Source organism: Eptatretus burgeri, chromosome 6 (genome assembly GCF_056783735.1).
Source record: "Eptatretus burgeri isolate ZD-2024b chromosome 6, Ebu_testis_v1, whole genome shotgun sequence".
In the NCBI taxonomy this organism is placed as follows: Eukaryota; Metazoa; Chordata; class Myxini; order Myxiniformes; family Myxinidae; genus Eptatretus; species Eptatretus burgeri.
The window spans coordinates 14,486,762-14,508,301 of NC_140966.1; the positions used below are offsets into that span (position 1 = coordinate 14,486,762).

Here is a 21,540-nt window from a genome sequence, read left to right on the forward strand (position 1 = left end):
ACATGATTCACAAGGGCGGCCAATTTGTCGGCTCCCTCTTCGATGATGGTCAGATAGTGTGAGAAGGAACGGAACCAATGCGACCATTTCATTTCTAAGTCAGTCGCGTTTGGGTCTGCGTCGAACCTCTCTGGTTTGTAGATCTTGTCCATCGTTGGTTGAGAGAGCCGAGAAAACCAAATGGAATAAATTGAAATGAAAACGAGAGAAGAACCTTCAGAGTGTAGGCTTTATTCCATTTGATTGAAGCCGCTTCTACGGGCACATCAGTGGATACAGGTGCAGCAAGGAGTACATAAGCAGTAAGGTATACACGTGCAACTAATCACCGCAAAATAAATCAGTATAAGCCCGGAGTCCGATATACTCTCAATTCTCACCATTCAACGAGCACCAAGTGAACCGCCGCCATAAACGACAATGCCCCTGGGACAATCCCCCCGACCGAGCGGAACCTTAGCTTTATCTATTCCGTGCTCGAGCCGTGCAACATGTGATCACACGTCACGACCTTCAATTCACCACAAAGGGTGTGATTCCTTCCTACCTTGTTTGGTTATATTTTGGAGATTCCATCCCTGCATGTGGTGGACGTGGGATCCAAGGAGCCCGAGTTGAAATCCCACTCGGCTGATGAATTAGTACCAGGTGGGGTTGACTCTGCCTGTCATCCTTCCGAGGTTAGCAATATCAGTGCCAGCATGCTGGTATCCTGTGTCGGAGTGGCGACCCATCCAGGATTGTGCCCAATTGCCAAGAAGACTGCTAAGGCAGCACCAATGCGCTGCACAGAGTATGGTCCCAATAGATGGATGGATCCCTATATGTTTTTCTGAATTGTTTAATAAAGGATCCAGAGACAAATTGAGAAACTATACACCTGTTAGTTTGACTTCAGTTGTCAGGAAGGTGTTGAAGACGTTAATTAGGCACGAGATGAGCAACCATTTACACTAGAACGGCATTCGGTAGGGCGCATACCTCCACCAGGCTGAACAGTTTACGTTTTGTTTTCCCACTGATAGGCCAGATCTGGATCCGGACCTTAACCAAAATCGAATCAATTCGTCCTTGTTACATACCTAATCTGTCTACCTAGTTGCGTCCAAATCCATCCATAACTTTTTGAGATATCCTGCTCAAAGGCAGACAGACAGATAGTGTGAAAACATAACCTCAGTCCACATTTGGTGTCAGAAGTAATAAATACAAACGATGTAAAGGCAGTCAGCATGGACTTACCAAAGGGACGTCATGCTTAACAAATTTATTAAAGTTCTTTCAATCAGTGTCTCATTGGTTGGATGAGGAAATGGCAGTGGACATTGTATATCTAGACTTTAAGAAGGCATATGATAAGGTACCACATCGGCGGTTGGCCAAGATGAGACCTTGTGGAGTGGCTTGTCAGGAAGCTAATTGGATTGGAAACTGGCTTAGTGACAGAAAGCAAAGAGTGGATGTGAGTGGGAGGATGCCAAGCTGGGAGGATGTACTGTAAGTAGTGGGTGTGAGAGGATGTACCTCAGGGATCAGTAAAAGGATCATTACTATTCATAATTTACATGAATGATTTGGACAGTTGGTAGAGACAAAAATATGTGTAAAAGAGTTCTTCATTAGAATAGACAGTGATAGGACCAGGGGCCATAACTTGAGATTAAAGAAGAGAGGAGTTAAGACAAAATGGCTAAGAATATTAAAATGAGATGCAAGGCAAAAGTCTTTCACTCAAGAGTAGTTAATGCTTGGAATAGTCTACTTGGAAAGGTAATGACAACAGAAACAATAAATAGGTTTAAATTGGAAATAAATAGGTACCGATAAGCATTGGAGATAGAGGGTTACAGGGATATTGACAGAACTTCTAAGTAGCCTGGGAATGGATGGGTGATTGTGTACATCTTTGCTGAGTGTGTTGTGTGTGAGAGGGTCTCATCAAGGGATAATGTATGGTCAGTGATCTATAGTCTTCACCAAAAAAAATTTTGCCCATCCCCCCACCCCCAATTTTTTTAATAATAAAAAAACCCACAAAACATATAAAAACGTTTTTCATTTTTATTTTTAACACCCAGCGATATCTCTGAGCCTGCCACACCTTTCTCATCCTCACTCCTTCACCATTCCCCCAATTAAATGATGTCATTAGCTTGACAGATTTATGAGTCCACGTTGGACTTGGTCCGAAGTGGGGGCTCATTTGATTTGGTCTCGATTTTCGTGTCCGTACGTGTGTGCGTCCGCAACCATATCTCGGACATGTGTTGGCCAATTTTATTCGTTATTGGCACAAAGACAACACATGATGGTATACATATGCACATCATTTTATTTCGCGATGCGAACAAAGATGGCTGACTGGCGGCCATTTTAGTTGTAAAAGAAACCAGAAAAACCCGTGCCGAACACATCCTCAACCATTTCTCGGACATGCATTTACTGATCTTGTTCAAACTTGATCAAAGATAAAGAATGATGGCTTACATATTCATGCCATTTTTTATCAAGATCAGATCCAAGATGGCTGACTGGCGGCCATTTTGTTACATAAACGTGTCCTCAACAATTTATTGGACATGCATGGTTCGATTTTGTTCAAACGTGGCACAAGCACAGTACATGATGACATAAACGTGCACCTAACTTTATTTTGTGATCTGATCAAAGATGGCTAACTGGAAGACTGGCGGCCATTTTAGTTAGACATATATATGGCTCGCCATTTAACTCCGTATAGCAAAATTACCAACACAATGGGGGCTATGACATTTTTGGTTCACGAAAAAAATAAGTGACCACTATATTCGTTATTGTTGTGTGTCTGTCTGTCTGTCTGTCTGTCCCGAACAGAGCTCCGTGGGTTTTGATCCGATCCTGATAAAATTTTTCTGGGAGGTTTATATCATGATCTAGTTGTGTTTTCCTGAGAATGAGCATGGTGCACCCATTATGGGCGGAGCCACACCCAAAAAGCACGTGTTTTTAGGGGGTAGCCGATTTCAATTTGCATCTTCTCCGAGGGGTTTTGTCGAATCTGACGGGTTTCGGTATTTGGTTAGCCCAATGGCACCTGCATAGCCCCACGGAGCTCGATTTTTTTTTCTTTGCATTTTCGTCCCAAGGTCAAATTCACAAGGTCACGAACTTAGGAAATTGCGAATTGTGTTTTTAGGGGGTAGCCGATTTCAATTTGCATCTTCTCCTAGGGGATTTGTCGAATCTAGCAGGGGTTTCGGTATTTGGTTAGCCCAATGGCACCTGCATAGCCCCACGGAGCTCAATTTTTCATTTTCGTTCCAAGGTCAAGGTCACGAACTTAGAAAATTGCAAATTTGACATAGAAATCCATCTTCTCCGAGGGGTTTGTCGAATCTGGCAGGGGTTTCGGTATTTGGTGAGTCCAATGGCACCTGCATAGCTCCACGGAGCTCGATTTTTTTTTTTTTTCATTTTCGTCCCAAGGTCAAGGTCACAAGGTCACAAATTTAGAAAATTGCGAATTTTGACAAAAATCATATGACCGCCCAAACTTTGAGAGCTAGGATGACAATATTTTTTTATGCATAATCTTGAGGTCATTCCCCACCTAAAGTCTTGAAACCATTTTGCTCTATCTCGAACACCTTGCCCGTGGCGCCCCCTTCAAGTTTGTTTTTATGCTGATTTCATCAAAGTATGGATAATCCGAGGAGTGTGAAATGCCATATAGCTTATATGACGTTATATTGTTCCTGGAATGTCCCAGAGGAAGTTTTGCACCAAAGGTCATAATCCTTAACCTTTAAAGTTGACAAAGGTCAAATTTTCAAAGTTGTGGGAATCGAACCAGGTTTTCAACCTTCTTCGACGAACTAACTCCAATAAGCTATAGCACGTATCCTGTTTCCTTATTTTAATGTCCACAACATTGTTTTGGGACCTTTAAAGGTTATGCAAAGGTCAAATTTTGAAAGTTGTTGAACGAAACCGGGTTTTCGACATTTTGCAGCTAATAACCCGTCACTCGTACCACATCATGTTGATCATTTTTATAACTTGGTCAAACATTATCACATTGTCTCATCCTTGACTTCTGAAACAATCTACATCGTCAAATACCGCTCGTGAACTATCGTCGTCTTCAGACTTGTATGTCTTTTTTCTTGTTTAATCTGATATTGGTGTAGCGCAGGCATGATTGGCCGAATGGCCTCCCACGTCAAATTTATTTATTACCTCGACCACTAAAGGTAGATGGAGGTTATGTTTTCACCCTCTGTTTGTCTTGTCTGTCTGTCTGTGAGCAGTATATCTCAAAAAAGTTATGGAAGGATTTGGACAAAATTTGGTGGACAGGTTGGGTGTATGACAAATACAAATTGATTAGATTTTGGTGAAAATCCAGATCTGGATAGGAGAATTATTTTTAATTTTTACCTCTGTCTACCTTAGGTGGCAGAGGTTATGTGTTCACTCCTGCCTGTTTGTTACTTATGAAATTGAGGATTCACAAGCATGTTGGTTGGTCTGGTCTGTTACTCGGTTTGTCTGTCTGTCTGTTTGTTTGCATGCCAATCGCCTACAGGTCACATTTTTACTCCTATCTTCACGAAATGGCACCGCCTAGTAGAGGTCGAGACAACCTGGAAGCATATTGTTTTTGAGGTCAATAGGTCATAGGCCAAATAAATCGTCAATTTTGAACCAATTCACTTGATATCTATGTACATACAGTATATAAAATTGAAAAATTCAGGTGGACTGTGCACCCTCGTCGAGATGAAGTCTTGGTCGACCCATGTGAGCATGTTTATTATATAAGTACTGTTTGAACGTGAGTTGTAACGTAAGGCAATGAATTACTTTTTATTGGACATTGACTACGTCTATTAATTATGGACTATCGGAACATACCTTTTAGATATGTGGACCTTTAGAGATATGTAGACACTTCCCTTTAAGACCCCTTAGACATTTTGGATGCCTTTTAGACCATTTTAAACATTTTATACCCTTTAAACCTTTCGACCTTTAAGACCCCAAAGACATTATATGGCATGATATTTCAAAATGTTATGGACAGATTATGACAAAAATTGGTGGATGATTTTGGGAGGGAACAAGAACAAGCAAATTAGATTTTGGTTCAGGTCCGGATGCAGATCCGGCCTATCAGTGGAATAATAAACGTAAATTGTTCAGCCTGGTGGAGGTATGCACTCTACCGAGTGCCGTTCTAGTTATTCCTTGTTATGATATGATTTACTGACAGAAGTGCAATGCAGGAATCCGTGCACAGCATTACCCACAATCCCTTTCTCAAATTACTGTTAAAGATGAGAAAAGTAACAGCAGGGGCCCTGTCCTGCGAAGACAAATACACACATCATCATGATAAATACAATCTCGTGTGTATTTCATGCTCGAGTTTTGTGTTTTGAGTACAGCACATGCAGAACCTTCATCAGCGGCTTTGTCTCCACATTCACAATATCTGCAGAGGGAATTATTAGAGGCAGATACAACAGTCAGAGGAAAGTAATTTAACACATGAGAAGCATTGACATTAACTATATACTGTATATGATTTTCCAAACTATCACACTCCTACATCACATGCTTAGTGTAAGTTCCACACCTTCTTGAAGAACTCCCCAGGAGGTGTGTGTTATTTCTGATTCTTCAATCAGCTTGAGAGCCACTTGCACATTGTGTGTCTGCAGAAAAGAAACATGCATTTGTGTCTAATTTATACCATTAGCACAGATATTGAAAAATTGGCAACGAAGCATTATTATGGAAATTGTCTCGGCGATAAAATGGGGGATAGATTGGAATAGTTATTTTATAGTGCATGTTAGAGTGAGTGTGATGTAATTCCCATGAGAGATAAAACGTGTCGAGCAAGAAAGTTCTCGTCTCCCCCATACCAATGTTTATGTCTCAGCTTCGCTGTCCTCCCTCCATACATTCTTGAATTTTCCCGAACACATATGTTGTCACCTACTTTTCCATTCTCAGCAGCCAATCAGTGCAGCCCACGACAGTGATGGAAATGTGGGCTAAAGGTCACGACGGGTGGTAAACAAGGCCATCCATCATCGCCTGTCCAACCTGTGGAATTTTCCTGGCTTACCAGCCAATGGGCGCATCCCATAAATTGTCTTCTGTTAGACTGCATCAGCCAATGGACATGTGCCAGGGATGATTGGATTGGCTTCCCGGGTGGTAATAAAAGCGCAAGACACCGTGCTGCTGGTCCTTGGTCCTTGGTTGTTGACTGGTATGCAATCTTGTCTCTCTTGGATTTGTGCGTGTACTGCTCATGGTGGCTGTTCATGACTGGTGGTTTGGGATGTGGCACAAGGTGGTTCATGGTTTTATGAGTCCTGGAGGGGAAGCCTGTGAGAGCAGCAACAGAAAGCCTGCACCAAGTGTGCAACACATTTTTCTGACACTTCCCTTTATTTGGGTGGTGTATAGGCAACAGACAGCTGTCTCATTTGCGCCTGGGAAAAAAAACCCCGGGTTACATACATGAAGCAAAACCATGCATACTGCTTCTGTGCAGATATAATACAGAACATTGATTGCACTGGCCAATGGGTTATATTGTTGTGGGGCTGAGTTTCGGTGGCGAGCATGACCGCTAGATGGAGCAGTAGAGTAGGCTCCACCGAACACCCGGAATTTATAGGTCGTCACCCCGGATAACTCCGGAGCCGACGGGTTCCTTATCGGACCGAAGATCGCCAATAGGTCGACCGCGTGGGATAGGTTCGATTGCCAATTTAAATTTACCTAAATACCCACGTCGTCCAAACTACCGGAGAAATTCACCCTCTGCGGAGCTCGAGCGGAACGAGCCATTAGCTTGCTCGAACCGTGCGTAACCCGAGTGGATGGTTACCGAGGTCCGTCGGTCCAAATGCACAGTTTGCCACTTCCCAATTTCCCAACACGTACCCTGCTAAACCAATGAAAGAAACACAGAAACGAGCTGAAACATTCAACAGAGGATTCATTTATGGGGGGGGGGGGGAGGAGGGAACACACAAAGAACAGATTTATCTGACTATAAGAAATACAGTCAATGTACAAGCAAAAGAAAGCACTTACACAGTTTTACTTAGAGACAGGGCCCAGGGACACACACACGCACACACAAATACCCCAGGAAGAGATGGACCTCGTGGGTCTATCTCGGTCAAGCTGGACCATGGTACCTGTCCGCTTCGTGCGGCCACACTGACTTCGAACCCCCACGGTGGGACTCGAACCCACAACCAGAAGTCCACGACCACGACCATCTGCAGAACCCTCGTCGACAACCACTCGCTGGCTTTGGATGCCAGGTTGGAAAGGTCTCACACACGATGACCGGCTGCTTGACAAACGCCATGATCTCTGTCTCGCGAATGCTCCTGCCTCGAGCACACCGTCTCTCTCAACGCTGGTCCAGACAACCACACTTTCTCCTCAGGAGGGAGGGGCTTCTTTTCCTGGCCACTCGCCTCCTCATTGGTCAGACCCATCGCGCGATTCCCTGGCCGTCCTCCATTGGACAGGCCCACGGTAGGCGGGACAACTCTCACCCTTCTGGGTGGAGTCCTGATCAGAGGCGTTTGTGGCTCCGCCCACCTCCTCACCTCTGGCCACTTGCGTAATGGCGATCGTGTTGAGTCGGAAACAGGGCGGGTGAGACTCCTTGCTGATTGGCTAAAGAGGGACGCCATGTCTATGTTAGACTCCGCCCACGCACGCGTCGCTGGCGAGCGCGCAAACTGCCATGAGCAGAGTGTTGTGTGAAAGTGAAGATGGGCGTTGTTGTCGTTGTTGTAAGGGATGTAGAAAAAATCCTATCTATAAAGTAACCCACAGCGCACGTACATTTAATTCCCATTAGACACAGAGGATGGATTCTAACTAGAAACACATACTTACCGATATAACTGTTCTGTAGGGACCTGAATGTTGAGTGCTCATGGGTTCCAGATTCGTAACAATATAGCTCGGATAATTCCGATTGCACTGGCCCATAGGCTAATACCAGAGGCCTGAAGCCTGTGGCCTATGACCATCGCACACGAATAAATTTGTGACACAGCGGATCGCGAATCGACCCCATGAACGCCAATAACTCGACCACGTTACTTAAGGTCCTCTATCTGTTACCATTTACCTGAAGATCACATGGTTTAATTACTGGGGGACACGTCCTCTGTACGCCTTGCTCAAACCGGATAACTTTACCTAATCAGATGCAGCCGAGCGTAACTGCCAAGGACGTACCGGCTTTAAAACAGATTGCTGGGGAATAACGTCCTGGCTAAGCTAGAATACGAACCATGCTGGACCAATGAAGGAAAAGATGAAAACGAGCTGGGAACATTTCGACACAAAGCATTTATTTACAATCAAGGGAGGAAAGGTATGTGGCACAGTCAATTAGGTTTATTAGTATGTACAGCAGGAGAGAGCAAGGAATCCGTGGGGTGCGATAAAAGGCAAGCAATTTACAAAAGCAGACACAGAGCAGACTTATCCCGTTAGAACTTCTACAATCTTAACTTAAACTACGACAGGTGCCATCACGTACACACACACACACACACACACACACACACACACACACACACACACACACACACACACACACACACACACACACACACACACGATTCAATATAGTCCAGAAAGAAAGAGAGCAGATGAGGATAAACCGCCTCACAATACCTGGCGCGCTCGGCAGACCAACACAACTCAATATGCTTGGGGGAGGTAGGGGGGAGAAATACTGGTGTCTAAGGTGTGGGAGTGAGAGGTGTGGTGTATTGCGATATGGGGGGTGCGGTGTCGTGCCAGAGGAAAATGGGATTGCGAGTCAGTAATGATGCTCTTTTGTGTGTCCAAAGGGGACGAGATAGAGGGGTGGAAAGAGAGAGAAGAGAGATGATGTGTGAGGTGAAAGTTCCTTAACCTAGTCGTGTATAGGTCTGTTAGTGTTGTGTGTACCTCTGTGGGACGCTCCGCTTCAGCGTTCCCGCCTCGAGAGTTGGCGCATTATCTCCGGCTTAATCACTTACAATCAAGGGAGGAAAGGTATGTGGCACAGTCAATTGGGTTTATTGGTTGTTTTTTTCCAGGTTACAATTGTAGGTGGTGTCAGGCCAGCTGTCCAAACAATGGGTATGGAGCGGACATACATACATACACACATACATACAGTTGCTCCATTATATATAGATTACTGGTTTGATGAAACATCGTGTGGTCATCGGGCACAGGCTCCATTGACCTGAGATCATTAATTGGCATATTAACCCATAGATTCCCAGATTGGATTTGTGCTTTAGACACGGATTGCTGACAGGTTTACTCAGCAAATCTTGCCGGCAGATTCGTCAAGGTCATGTGATCTGAAACGCCGATTTGCAACAAATCAACCCGGACATGGAGATCTTTTTGTCCCACACCCACCAGGTGATGTTTCTCCATGACCGTCATGTTTTTCCAGCTATTTTGCCACATTAAGTTTGTTTGGTTTAGGAAGCCCTTTGGTACCCCAGCAATCACAATACTTTAACAGTAAGACAGCCCTTTGGTACCCCAGGTTAGGAAGCCCTTTGATACCCCAGCAATCGCAATACTCTGTCTTGTCCAGCCACAAAGGCATGTTTCATTTGTCTAGACCCCTTAGCAGCAATGTTGGTCGAGGAGCATAACCTTTAGTATCTCAGCATCTCGTTCCGAGAGCTTCCTGAACACCCCTCATAACACCTTAACTTAGAAATGAGTTATTATTTTATTTTATTATGTCGATATTTATCGACCATTGATGTATTGATGAAGCCTCATATTGAGGAAGATTCAAGCTGGGCATTTTAATGGTGATGAATTTATTCTGAACCCCATTTGGTACATTAGTTTGCCGTCATGACCTATTACCTTGTGCTCCTTGTTCTCTGGGATCACATGGTACTTGTACAGAGGCACGAAGAAGCCCTCGAGCTGTCCAATCAGTAGAATAAGTAGAACTCCATCTCCGAACTGTTGCAAAATAGACAGTGTGTCAGTGTGGCACACAAAGTGATGGTTGAATGTGCTGCTCATTTGTATCCTGTGAAGGTCAATGACGCCCTGAACTGATTCCCTCATTAGATCAATGGTGCCACTGAATATCTCAGTTTTGGCTACAAAAGAATGTGTATTTATTGGGAACTACATTTGTTACTAGAGGTCTTCTATTGAGATCATAATCCTGTACATTTGTAATGTTCCTGCATAGATCATTTTTGAGCAAGAAGATTACAAAAGGGGCTCGGTGTTCGGAATACGAATACGTTTAAAAAAAAAAGAAAAAATAATGGGCTGGCCGGATATCTTTGAGGTACGCACACTCACCTCTGAGCCGTCTATCCTAGGTTTCAATCTCGGCCCAGCCATAAACTGTCATCCCAGTGTTTCACAGGCAGGTCAACATATCAATGTGTGTGCTGTCCCTTGGATGGACAAACTGGGCATCCTGTCTGCAGGGATTACCTGGTGGATGTTAAAGTTCGCACGGTGACTATTAAGAAGAGCAAGAGAGTTGTGGCCGGACATTGAACAAATTCTAAATTCCTGCCATCTTCATAATCCGGTTTCCGGGGACCGAGTGGCGATCTGTCCAGGATTGGTTCAAGCCTTTAAACATTTGTTTAAACATTTAAAACTTAAACATTTAAACCATTATTATTGTCAAAAAAGATCAACTTGTTTGCATATTTAAAAATATCAACCATTGATATCGAACTTTTGTGTGAACTCAAAAATCATTCCGACCAACAATAACATTTTGCCATTATCTACTTCACTCCCAACCACTTTCTTTCATCCTTTGTGCAATACAATCCTTTATCTTATCCGGTGATATATTTGTAATTGTTGAAGGCACAGGTGTTTATCAAATTAACCTTACCTACACAGAAGGTGTGGTCAGTATCAGAGGTGCAACATCATAATAAGAAATTTCTCTCTCTTTCTCTCTTCTCTCCTCTGTCTCACTCTCTCTCTCTTCTGTCTCGCTCTGTCACTCTCTGTGTCTCTGTGCCTCTCTCTGTCTCTCTCTCTCTCTCTCTCTCTCTCTCTCTCTCTCTCTCTCTCTATATCTCTCTCTCTCTATATCTCTCTCTCTCTATGTCTCTCTCTCTCTCTATATCTCTCTCTCTCTATCTCTATCTCTATCTCTATCTCTATCTCTATCTCTATCTCTATCTCTATCTCTATCTCTGTCTCTGTCTCTGTCTCTTGTCTCTTGTCTCTTGTCTCTTGTCTCTTGTCTCTCTATGTCTCTGTGCCTCTCTCTGTCTCTCTCTCTGTCTCTCTCTGTCTCTCTCTGTCTCTCTCTGTCTCTCTATGTCTCTCTATGTCTCTGTGCCTCTCTCTGTCTCTCTCTCTCTCTCTGTCTCTCTGTGTCTCTGTGCCTCTCTCTGTCTCTCTCTGTCTCTGTCTCTCTCTGTCTCTCTCTGTCTCTGTCTCTCTCTGTCTCTGTCTCTCTCTGTCTCTGTCTGTCTCTGTCTCTGTCTCTGTCTCTCTCTGTCTCTGTCTCTGTCTCTCTCTGTCTCTGTCTCTGTCTCTGTCTCTTTCTTTTTCTCTCTCTGTTTCTTTCTCTCTCTGTCTCTGTTTCTTCTCTCTCTCTTTCTTCTCTCATTCTTCTCTCTTTCTTCTCTTTCTTATTTTTTTCTTCTCTTTTTTTTTCTCTTTTTCTTTTCTCTCAGAGCAAGAATCCTGAAGAAAACAAGTTTATTTAATTTTTAAAGAGGTATGATTCTTGAATTAAAGTACAACAATATTTTTCTGAATCGCAATTGTGGAGGGGGGGGGGTGGAGAGAGGTCAGACTCTCTGCTGCCCTCCCCTTTCATGATTTGTGAAATGACGTAATATCCGCCCCAGAATGCTCAGTGCACATGCATATAACCCCTTAGCAGCAATATTGGTCGAGGCATGTTTCTGTATTTTGTGTGTGTGAGATAAATTTGTTCGCTAAAAAGGCTGACAAAGCTTCTGAACATATTTGGAAAACTACATGAAAGAAAGGGCTGTGCCTCTGCACAACAAAAGCGTTGGAGAACTTTCTCGGTTTGTCCAAAGCACCAAGATCTTTCAGCTTTCCGTTATGCAAAATCCTGACGATATGGGCCGATGCAAGGCCCAAAGGATCATAAACGTGAGACCCAGGTTCAACTAAAATTGCTACCAGTGAATTAACTTTCAAACCTTGTGCAACTTCCTCCTGTGATTATGGCAGGCTTGGTAATATTTAATGGACTTCTGAAATTGGAAAGATGGTGTGTGTGTGTGTGTGTGTGTGTGTGTGTGTGTGTGTGTGTGTGTGTTGTGTGTTGTGTGTTGTGTGTTGTGTGTTGTGTGTTGTGTGTTGTGTGTTGTGTGTTGTGTGTTGTGTGTGTGAACACAACAATCATGGTTAACGATTTTGTAATTGCCTCTCTTTCATTAAAATGTTGAAAATTATGTGTTTTCCCCAAGCAGCGGCAGGTTAAAAGTGTCCCAGTTCGTTGAAGCGTCAATGAAAACACACACACACACACACACACACACACACACACACACACACACACACACACACACACACACACACACACACACACACACACACACACACACACACACACACACACCGCATGTGTGAAAGCCTCATTTAGCATTCATACGCCATTTCGAAAGTCCCATAATAATTGGATCCACCCATGCCATTTAAACGTGTAGTTTTACAAACATTCTTATTTCAACTATAATTGTAAATAATATTGTCTCCAAGGGATCGTGCAAGTTAAGTTTATCGATGTTTATTTTTGCATGTTCATCCCCTCCCTCATTTATTCTTCCAATCATTCATGCTCGCGAGCAGCTCAGAACAACCTCATGTATTACACAAAATGATCTCAGGCTAATGAGAGAGAGCTTCGACAGAGAAAGAACTTCGACTTAAATGTAGGGTTCATTCTGATGGTATTTCAAGATATCGGAGCCATATGTTTATTCCATAGCCATGGAGAGAGAGAGAGAGAGAGAGAGAGAGAGAGAGAGAGAGAGAGAGAGAGAGAGAGAGAGAGAGAGAGAGAGAGAGAGACAGAGACAGAGACAGAGAGAGAGAGAGAGAGAGAGAGAGAGAGAGAGAGAGAGACAGAGACAGAGACAGAGACAGAGACAGAGGCAGAGGCAGAGGCAGAGACAGAGACAGAGACAGAGACAGAGACAGAGACAGAGACAGAGGCAGAGGCAGAGGCAGAGGCAGAGGCAGAGGCAGAGGCAGAGGCAGAGGCAGAAGAAAAATAATAATAATAATAAATAAAAAGCAGCAGCAGGGAGAGTGGGAGGAATGTGGACAGAATGGAAAAAAGTTCTTTGAAGAGATACGAGTAAAGAGAGAAAAAGGAAAGAGGCCTGTACGGAGGATATGGCTAAGGAGGAGGCTCAAACATTCTATCATATTTACATGTGCAAAAAATAGATGATGGCATCATGAGTAATTTCACAAGATGTATTCAAAAACCAATTGTTAAAAAAAGAAAAAGAGATCACTTGTACATGTTTGACTACAGCTGTGATTTTGCATCTCTCGGAACTACGCTTGGGCTAGTTCAATACTGATTTGTAAAATGTCCTTCAAATAATCCCATTTTAATGAATATTATAAACTATCAGTGATTTCGTACTTTTGCAACCCTTGAATAACAATTTAACAAATATATATATATATATATATATATATATATATATATATATATATATATATATATCAAGGTGAGAATTTTACATAATTCAGTGACGAAATCCGACCGCACCTCTTGGAATAATTTATGGACCAAAAAAAACCAATTAAAAACTCAACAAATTCAGAAAAAAAGCAAATTCCAAAAACCACAAAACACTACTTTGTAAACGCGCTTCTGCACAGCACTCCAACGGGTGTGTGTGTGTGTGTGTGTGTGTGTGTGTGTGTGTGTGTGTGTGTGTGTGTGTGTGTGTGTGTGTGTGTGTGTGTGTGTGTGTGTGTGTGTGTGTGTGTGTGTGTGTGTGTGTGTGTGTGTGTGTGTGTGGAGGGGGTGGGGGTGGTAACCGTCTGATGGTCTATGCACGTCCACATTACCTGTGCCAAGTTGTCCACGCTGAGGGACAGGTTCTTGAGATGCTTGTTTGCAAACTTCAGAAGTGCCTGCGGTGAACAGAAGCACTGAGAAGCAGGGGAGGAGACGCGGTCTCGCCTTGCCGTACGTTTCCGCTCACTTGGGTTCAGGGTTAGGCCACTTGGAGAGCAGCCCGGAAAAATAGCTCCTTCTGCCTTGCTTAGCAAAACACCGGATTCTTCAAAGTATTTTTCAATCCTTGACACAATAGAGGGCTTTTGCCTTAACACGACTTCGTCCATGGATGTGATTTGCCTGGTTGAGTACAGCACATGACGCTTAATAAATGTCCATCTTATAAAATTGAATGGCTCATCGGTCTACCATGACGTCATATCCTGCAGTTTCGACCCATTAATCTCAGTCGCAGCCACTGTGTATACGCATACCTACATACATACATACATACATACATACATACATACATTCATACATTCATACATTCATACATACATACCTACATACATACATACATACATTCATTCATACATACATACATACATACATACATACATACATACACAGTGATCCACCAAACCTTGTGTCGCATTTTGAATGCACTCCACATGCACACTCACCTCTGTTAGATGTTGTACCTTGTCTGGTGCTCGTTCAAAAAGTAAATCGATTACGTCTGCGTCTATGAGGCAATGTCATCCCGAATATTAATAACTGCCATTTCAGAAAACAATCATTTGGTACATCACATCAAAGGGGAGAAAAACATTTGCAAGCAATGCGTTCCCGAACATACCTGAAGGAATCTGATCATGCCTGTTGGACAGAAAGGTGCGAGTTAAATGATGCGACTTAATTCCATACCCTTAACTATTACAATTATGGTCTAGGGATGGAAGTCCTCGTGAATGCCATACAGGTGCTTACTCTTTGGGGGTAAGCTCCTCCCAGATCTCGGTCCTTCGTTCTACCTCGTTTTCCTGTTGAATGAGACAGACACACAGGAGGTCCCACAGAGTGCACCATTTACATCAGTGTGGGAGGAGGCTGACCACGTTAATTGTCTGCGACTATGCATGATGTGCTTACTGTGCTTATGAGGATCGCTTGGACAGACACCCCGAGTGGCAGATGGAGCTCGAGGTCAAACTTCTGTGTAAGCGCCACCAGCAGGTGCATTGTGGCCAACTCATTCCCTTCATGGATCACTGAGTAAGAAATGCACCAACAAACTTCGTCATCATCACACCTTCAGTAGTTTGACAACCACTTAAATTATGTCTTTTATTACCATGATCAGTCAGCACCACCAACATCATACCAGTTTACTTTCAAACAGAGAAGCAAAAAAAGACCACTCTTCAACATCACATGTTTCACATTGTCTTTCACTCATTAATTATGATTCATCCAAGGTAACAACCCACAATGACCTCTGGTCCTGTGGGCTAGGATCTACATGTTTTTGTATGACTATATACTTTTTATATAGTGTATATATATATATATCCTTAGGTTTGTTATGTTTGATCTTTTTTTACACTTTTATATAAAAAGCTCCTCTCAACAGAGGGTGGTCGTGTGTGTGCCTTTAGTGTTTTCTTTTCAATCTCGAGACCAAAGGATTTTATTCCTTGAGGTTAAAAAAGAAATTTTATTCATTTTTTTGTTTGTCCCTCTGCCTCCTGGATTGGTTGGCAGACCACCATCCAGAAGGGAAGTTTTGTTTTTTCCCCTCGTGCGTTCCCTTGCTTCCCCTCAAATTTATTTATTTATTTATCTTGCCACCCTCCCCCCACCAGGAAAGGCTCCACAGCGCAAAGGGAAAAGGACCCAAAAGAACAAAGCATCTATGAGGTTGGAGACCCTCCCCACATCTGGTAACCCATCCAAGGGAAGGGTAGAGTCTGCTCAGGTGTGGAGTCGGAAACAGTCGGGGGAGGGGTAAGTAGCCCCAGGGGGTGAGAGTGGGTGGGGGAACCTCTTCTTCCATTCCTCCTCCTTCCCCATCCCTTGATCTTGTGTATCCCCCTTTGGGGGCTGCTGAGGGAGTGTGGATAAATGAGGGATTGATGGCAGAAGACCAGAGCCTAATCTCCTCAGATAGCTCAATGGAAGATTTTATGACCCCCCTCCCCCCTCCTCGAGGAGGAAAATTATTCTTTGTGGAACGTCTTTATCGACAGGGTTTGTGTCAGGGGAAGTTTGTTTGCCTCAGGTGTGGGAGAAAATGAAGGACAAACTGCAATAGTAATGATGACGGCAGCTCGAAATTAAGGAGCAAAAAGAAGGATGGAGTCCTCTCGGTCTGAATGGTTCCTCTTGCGGTTTATCTTTTTGTTGCACAGCTCGATATGGTGTTTAATTTATTAACGCTCATGTTGCTTACCTTAACATCTTTAAATGGGTGGGGAGTCTGCATCAGGGTCTGAAGGACCACCGTTTTTGAGGAGTTGAGAAACTCCAATTGGAATATTTTCAGGAGTGTCATTCTGCCTCGTGAGTATGGTTACCTCCATGCAGAATGGCAGAATGGAGAGTCGTATTGGTCTTGAGATGATAGTAACAGCTGTTTAGGTTTGGGTTATCTTCTTAAGAGCCCTGATGTTGAGGTCTTGAGTCGTCAACCTCCTTGACTTTGGTTAATGTTTAACTCCCCAGAATGCAATCGAAACATTGGAGCTCCTGAGCTAGTTGGAGCTTCTCCTTCCTTTCTCTGCCCCAGTGATAGTTTGGGGTGATTTTAATGTATACTTGGTCAGATTGGTCAAGCACCATTCGGCATGGGCTCTAAAACGGACAATTGAAGATTTAAGATTGCAGGATACAGGGGCACGGACAGGTTGTCGTTTCACCTGGAGAAGCAAAACTGAATACCGTATTTCCTTTGCTCTCCAAATTTTAGGGCAGCAAATCTCGTACTTCATGTCATGGCCTTTTCTGATCACTGTCACTTGTCCTAAGAACTGAAATTGGAGGGAGTACATGCTCTGCTCAATGAGCTCTGGAAATTTAACTGTCCCCTTTTATGGAATGAGAGTTTAGTGCAATCCTATGTTCAGATGTATAGGCATTGGTAAATGGCTAGGTGTTTCTTCCCTTTCTCAGCAAGCTGGTGGGAGGAGGTGAAATGTAGAACTGTGATGTTCTTCCATGCACTGGGCATATGAGGACCACAGGAAAACATGAGCGTTTAAAGTGCGTGCAAGCGCCTACCTCCAACACTTGGGTAGGAAGCTCACTGAAGGGATGGACATGCCTGAAAAGATTTGCTGGTCAAAGTGAGGATTTTTGACCTCCGAGAGGCCAAGGGGAGGATTGTCATCCTTTCTAGCAGAGTGAAAGCGTTGGAGAAAAATGAAAAATGCAGCAGAATCTTTTTCCAACAGTGTACCAATAAAAAAAGGTTGCTTGTCGAAAGTTAGATATGATAAAGGCCTTCTTATATCTGAACAAGATCAAATTACAGTTACAGTGAGGAATTATTACTCCATGCTCTTTCAGAAGCTAAAGATTGGCCTACATCAAATGGTCCATTTTCTGGGTCATCTGAGTCATCGCTTCTGACTCATTGTCCTGCCACACTGCTGCCAGGCTTCCCATGAAACCCACCACAATCAAAAACAATGGGCCGGACCACACATCCAAATAATGTTCGGTCAACTCCCTGGTTACTGGACACCATCAGTTTTCCCAGGGGAATAATTTCTCCTGAGGCTGCTGTCCAATTCGGTTCCCAATGCAATTCAAAATGCAGCCCAGGGATGAAAATTCCACGAGGCTGTCTCTTTAGCAATTCAGGAGCTTCAGGTGCTCAACTCTGGCTCAGCCACTCTCAGGCTTAAGCAACCTTCTCCCTGTTCCCAGAGTCATGAGCGATAAGCTGTTCAAAACTCGCAGTGCCTAAATGGCAGACAACCAATCAGGGCTCCCACTGACTCCTATTCTCTGAAACTTCCTATGTGGCAATTCCAAATTTTAACCCTGTCCACGCAGAGTCTGTTCCACACACCACACTGCAGGAGCCTCCACATACCCCACAGGGACTTCCATGCATGTTGCAACCACTGGCCCACACAGAGCATCTGCAGGTGCTTATAGCACCTCGTGTCATGCTGCTGGCCCGCACATAGCAGCTGCCAGTACATACGCTGAAGCTGCCAGCCCACATGCAGCAGGTATTAACCCACCCTTGCAGGTGCTAGCTGCAGCTCCAAGGACACCACCCACACCTCCATGGGTTTTCCATCCACTACCCCCCCCCCCCCGTCTTTGTCTTGCTCCATCTTGTGGACAATCTCACTATTTTTTATCCACATCACCATTACAATACTGCAAGCCATTGTCCTCTTTAAATTCATGTCTCGTGGTGCTTTCAATTTTATTTTCCCACTGCTTTGCAGTGTTTCATGCCTCCATTCATCAAGGCCTCATTTTATCCAATATATTTCTGCCCATTATGGCTTGGCGCAAAGTTGCGATATTTTCAAGTATCATGCCCCCATAGCCTGTAGATGAAGAGATACTTTCAATAACACGATGGGTGGAAGAGGTTCAGACACCAAGCTCCTCCCCAAAGCTTGATCAAGCCCTGTGTTCACCACCACACACATCATCCCTTTTCAGCCATTGCCAAGCGATGTACAGATAATTATCTTTTAAATTTAAAATAAGCCAAACGTGATTACATACAGAAATTTCAAATTTTCCTGGTAGGTTGCAGTCCAAATCCCACTCTCCTGATCACCAAATGTTGGCATCTAACCCAAGGACGCGAACCCCACAATCCAGATGCCCAATGGCACGTAAATGGCCCTTGCACTACAGACGTAGAACCACTCTGGAACAGAGACCATACACTGTAAACCTTGTTTGCGGATAGCCGGTTCTAATAAATGTATTTGACCTTGAAACACACCCGAGTGGTGAGACTGCAACTCGTACTTTGATTGGGATGTCGATCCCATCCGTTTTAAATCAGGTTTTATCATCAATTTGACCCCCAAACGGCTTTGTAAACCAAACAAACTTGACAAGGCAATATGACTGGAAAAACGTAATGTTCAGGCAGGCTGCATAAGGTGACATAAGAAGGGCACTCTGTGGAGTGCATACCTCCGCAACATAATGCCTGATCAACGAGAACATGTCGGACCCAATACATTTTGAGATATCATGCTATATTAGTTTAGCCCTATATCTCAATGGTGAAGAATCACTGAAAAAATTATCAGAACCGGATCCAGATTCAGATCTTCAAAAAAAATTGAATCAATTCTTCCTTTTCACACACCCAACGTGTCCACCAAGTTTTGTCCGAATCCGTCCACAACCTTTTGAGGTATCGTGCTATATATCATTTTTAGCCACATCTCTCAATTGTGAAGAATCATTAAAAAAAATTTATCAGATCCGGATCTGGATCTTCACCAAAATCTAAACGGTTCGTCCTTGTCACACACTCAAACTGGCCAGCAAATTTTATCCAGATCCGTCCACAGATTTTTGAGATATCCTGCACACAGACAAACAAACAAGAAAAAGATGTCGTGCAGAGCACGATACTTGGAAAATCCACCCCCTTCTCCAAAAGTTGCCATGGATACATCAAATTGTCCATTTCATTCAGACTAAAATTGAGAATCTTAATCAAAGCTCACCTTGAGTTGACCTTTGGACTTCAAAAATAGTTGGTTTCCCAATTCAGTGATGCAATATGCAAATCTTGTTCAAATTTCAAGTCAATCGGATGAAAAATGAAGATTTTAGAAATTTGTCCTCAAGATGACCTTTGACCTTTGACCTCAAAATCAATAGGCTTCTCTGTTTGAGACTACCTCTACAACTTGATAAAGTTTCATGACGATCGGTTTGGAATTGTGACCTGTAGGTGTTGGACAGACAGACAGATAGACAAACAGACAGACAGAATAACAAAACCAACTAACCAATGTACTTGAAAAATCTTAGATTTTGCAAGTAACAAACAGACAGAGAGGGGTGAAAACATAACCTCCTTCACCTTTGGAAGCGCAGGTAATAACCAATTTCCTGAATAAATAAGAAGCCAGGATGAACAAAAACACAGAACAAATCCCTGCATGGAAGACAATCACATAAGTTAGTTCTACTAAATTTCTCGGGTGTCGCAGTCAAATCACCATCGACGCAAACAAAGAACCAGGTAAATGAGATATTGGGATGCTGTACAACCCAGCAGGCTGTGGGACAGTCTGCTGCCAGGATCAACTCATTCAGATGCTTGTGCGGGAGCAGGAGCCAGTATGCGAGTGAAGCTGCCAGAGCGAGTTCAAATGAACTGAACACACCAGAGTCAGACCCAGAGCGTCAAAAAGACAGACACAGCTGGGTGGCATCACTTCACCTCTTATGAACTTTTTGGGCAGTGGGGATCTCTCAGGGTTCTCCTCCCGATCGCCAATCAGTGTCCACAATACTTGTAGCCACATCCTTCACCACCTTGTATGGATATGCCACCCGGTGCATGGTGTGGGGCTTCAGGTCAATCGTGGCTCTTCCTCCTTTGCCCTTCTACCCCGAGAAGTCCTGAGTCGCTGAATGGCTATTCCTACCAGCTGATATGTTCAGCACAATCCAAGCCCATTCTCGCTGACCTAGCCCCACCTGGTTCTGGACATGAGAGAACACCATCACACATACCTTAATCTCTATAGCTACCAAAGGTTGCACCTGTTTTCCAGGAGTACACAAACAAACATGACAACTTACCCCAGCACAGTGACCTTGATATAAGTGTAAAATGTCTAACCTACATAATGGTCCAGACAGTTTAAGCCTTAATCGAGTCGCTGACTGACTGACCCTCCCCCTCTCCTCCTGCCCCACCCCCGACCAGAAACGTAACATACATTGAGTGGTCGTTAGGGGTTGTTCCTATGCCATGGAGTATCAAGTAAATAAATAGATATCACCCTTGTGTTTTCCGTTGCATAAAGTATGAGAGCACAGGATGGAGAATCCTTCTATGTGGCTTTAGCCTGACCTGGATTTCATTCACCATACTGCTTTGGACGGGATGGACATTAGAATGAATGTGATGGCAAGATGTGAGAGTAATTATCTTGTTTAGGTAAGTCATTTCAGGATGATATACTTTATGGATCTTCAATGAAGCAGCACTGTGTTGTGTATACAGCATGAGTAAATAGAACAAATCTGCTTCCAAATAGGGAAGAAAGAAGGGGGGTGGGGAGAGGGGAGAAAGAAGGGGGGTGGGGAGAGGGGAGGAAGAAGGGGGTGGGGAGAGGGGAGGAAGAAGGGGGTGGGGAGAGGGGAGGAAGAAGGGGGTGGGGAGAGGGGAGAAAGAAGGGGGTGGGGAGAGGGGAGAAAGAAGGGGGGGTGGGGAGAGGGGAGAAAGAAGGGGGTGG

At 43.8% G+C, this 21,540-nt stretch overlaps 1 protein-coding gene and 1 long non-coding RNA gene across 5 annotated transcripts in view; one reads left to right on the forward strand and one right to left on the reverse strand.

The window, feature by feature from the left end:
• Window positions 1-215: 215 nt before the first annotated feature.
• Window positions 216-21,540, reverse strand: part of LOC147024334 (gamma-parvin-like) — a 123,092-nt gene continuing 101,767 nt past the window's right edge. For 2 of the 4 annotated variants that reach the window (XM_085884153.1, XM_085884152.1), the window contains exons 6-13: window positions 15,221-15,339; window positions 15,059-15,111; window positions 14,928-14,947; window positions 14,752-14,813; window positions 14,137-14,202; window positions 9,931-10,032; window positions 5,621-5,699; window positions 216-5,476 (exon numbers count right to left, since the gene is read on the reverse strand). In XM_085884153.1, the coding sequence (XP_085740279.1) occupies window positions 5,400-5,476; window positions 5,621-5,699; window positions 9,931-10,032; window positions 14,137-14,202; window positions 14,752-14,813; window positions 14,928-14,947; window positions 15,059-15,111; window positions 15,221-15,339 (578 nt within the window). In that variant the 3' untranslated portion in view covers window positions 216-5,399. The remainder of the gene's footprint in view (window positions 5,477-5,620; window positions 5,700-9,930; window positions 10,033-14,136; window positions 14,203-14,751; window positions 14,814-14,927; window positions 14,948-15,058; window positions 15,112-15,220; window positions 15,340-21,540) is intronic. The other 2 variants (XM_085884155.1, XM_085884154.1) reach the window with 2 other exon arrangements.
• LOC147024335 (uncharacterized) overlaps window positions 15,770-21,540 on the forward strand; it is a 42,255-nt gene continuing 36,484 nt past the window's right edge. The window contains exon 1 of the long non-coding RNA XR_015058968.1: window positions 15,770-16,075. This is a non-coding gene — a long non-coding RNA (uncharacterized LOC147024335). The remainder of the gene's footprint in view (window positions 16,076-21,540) is intronic.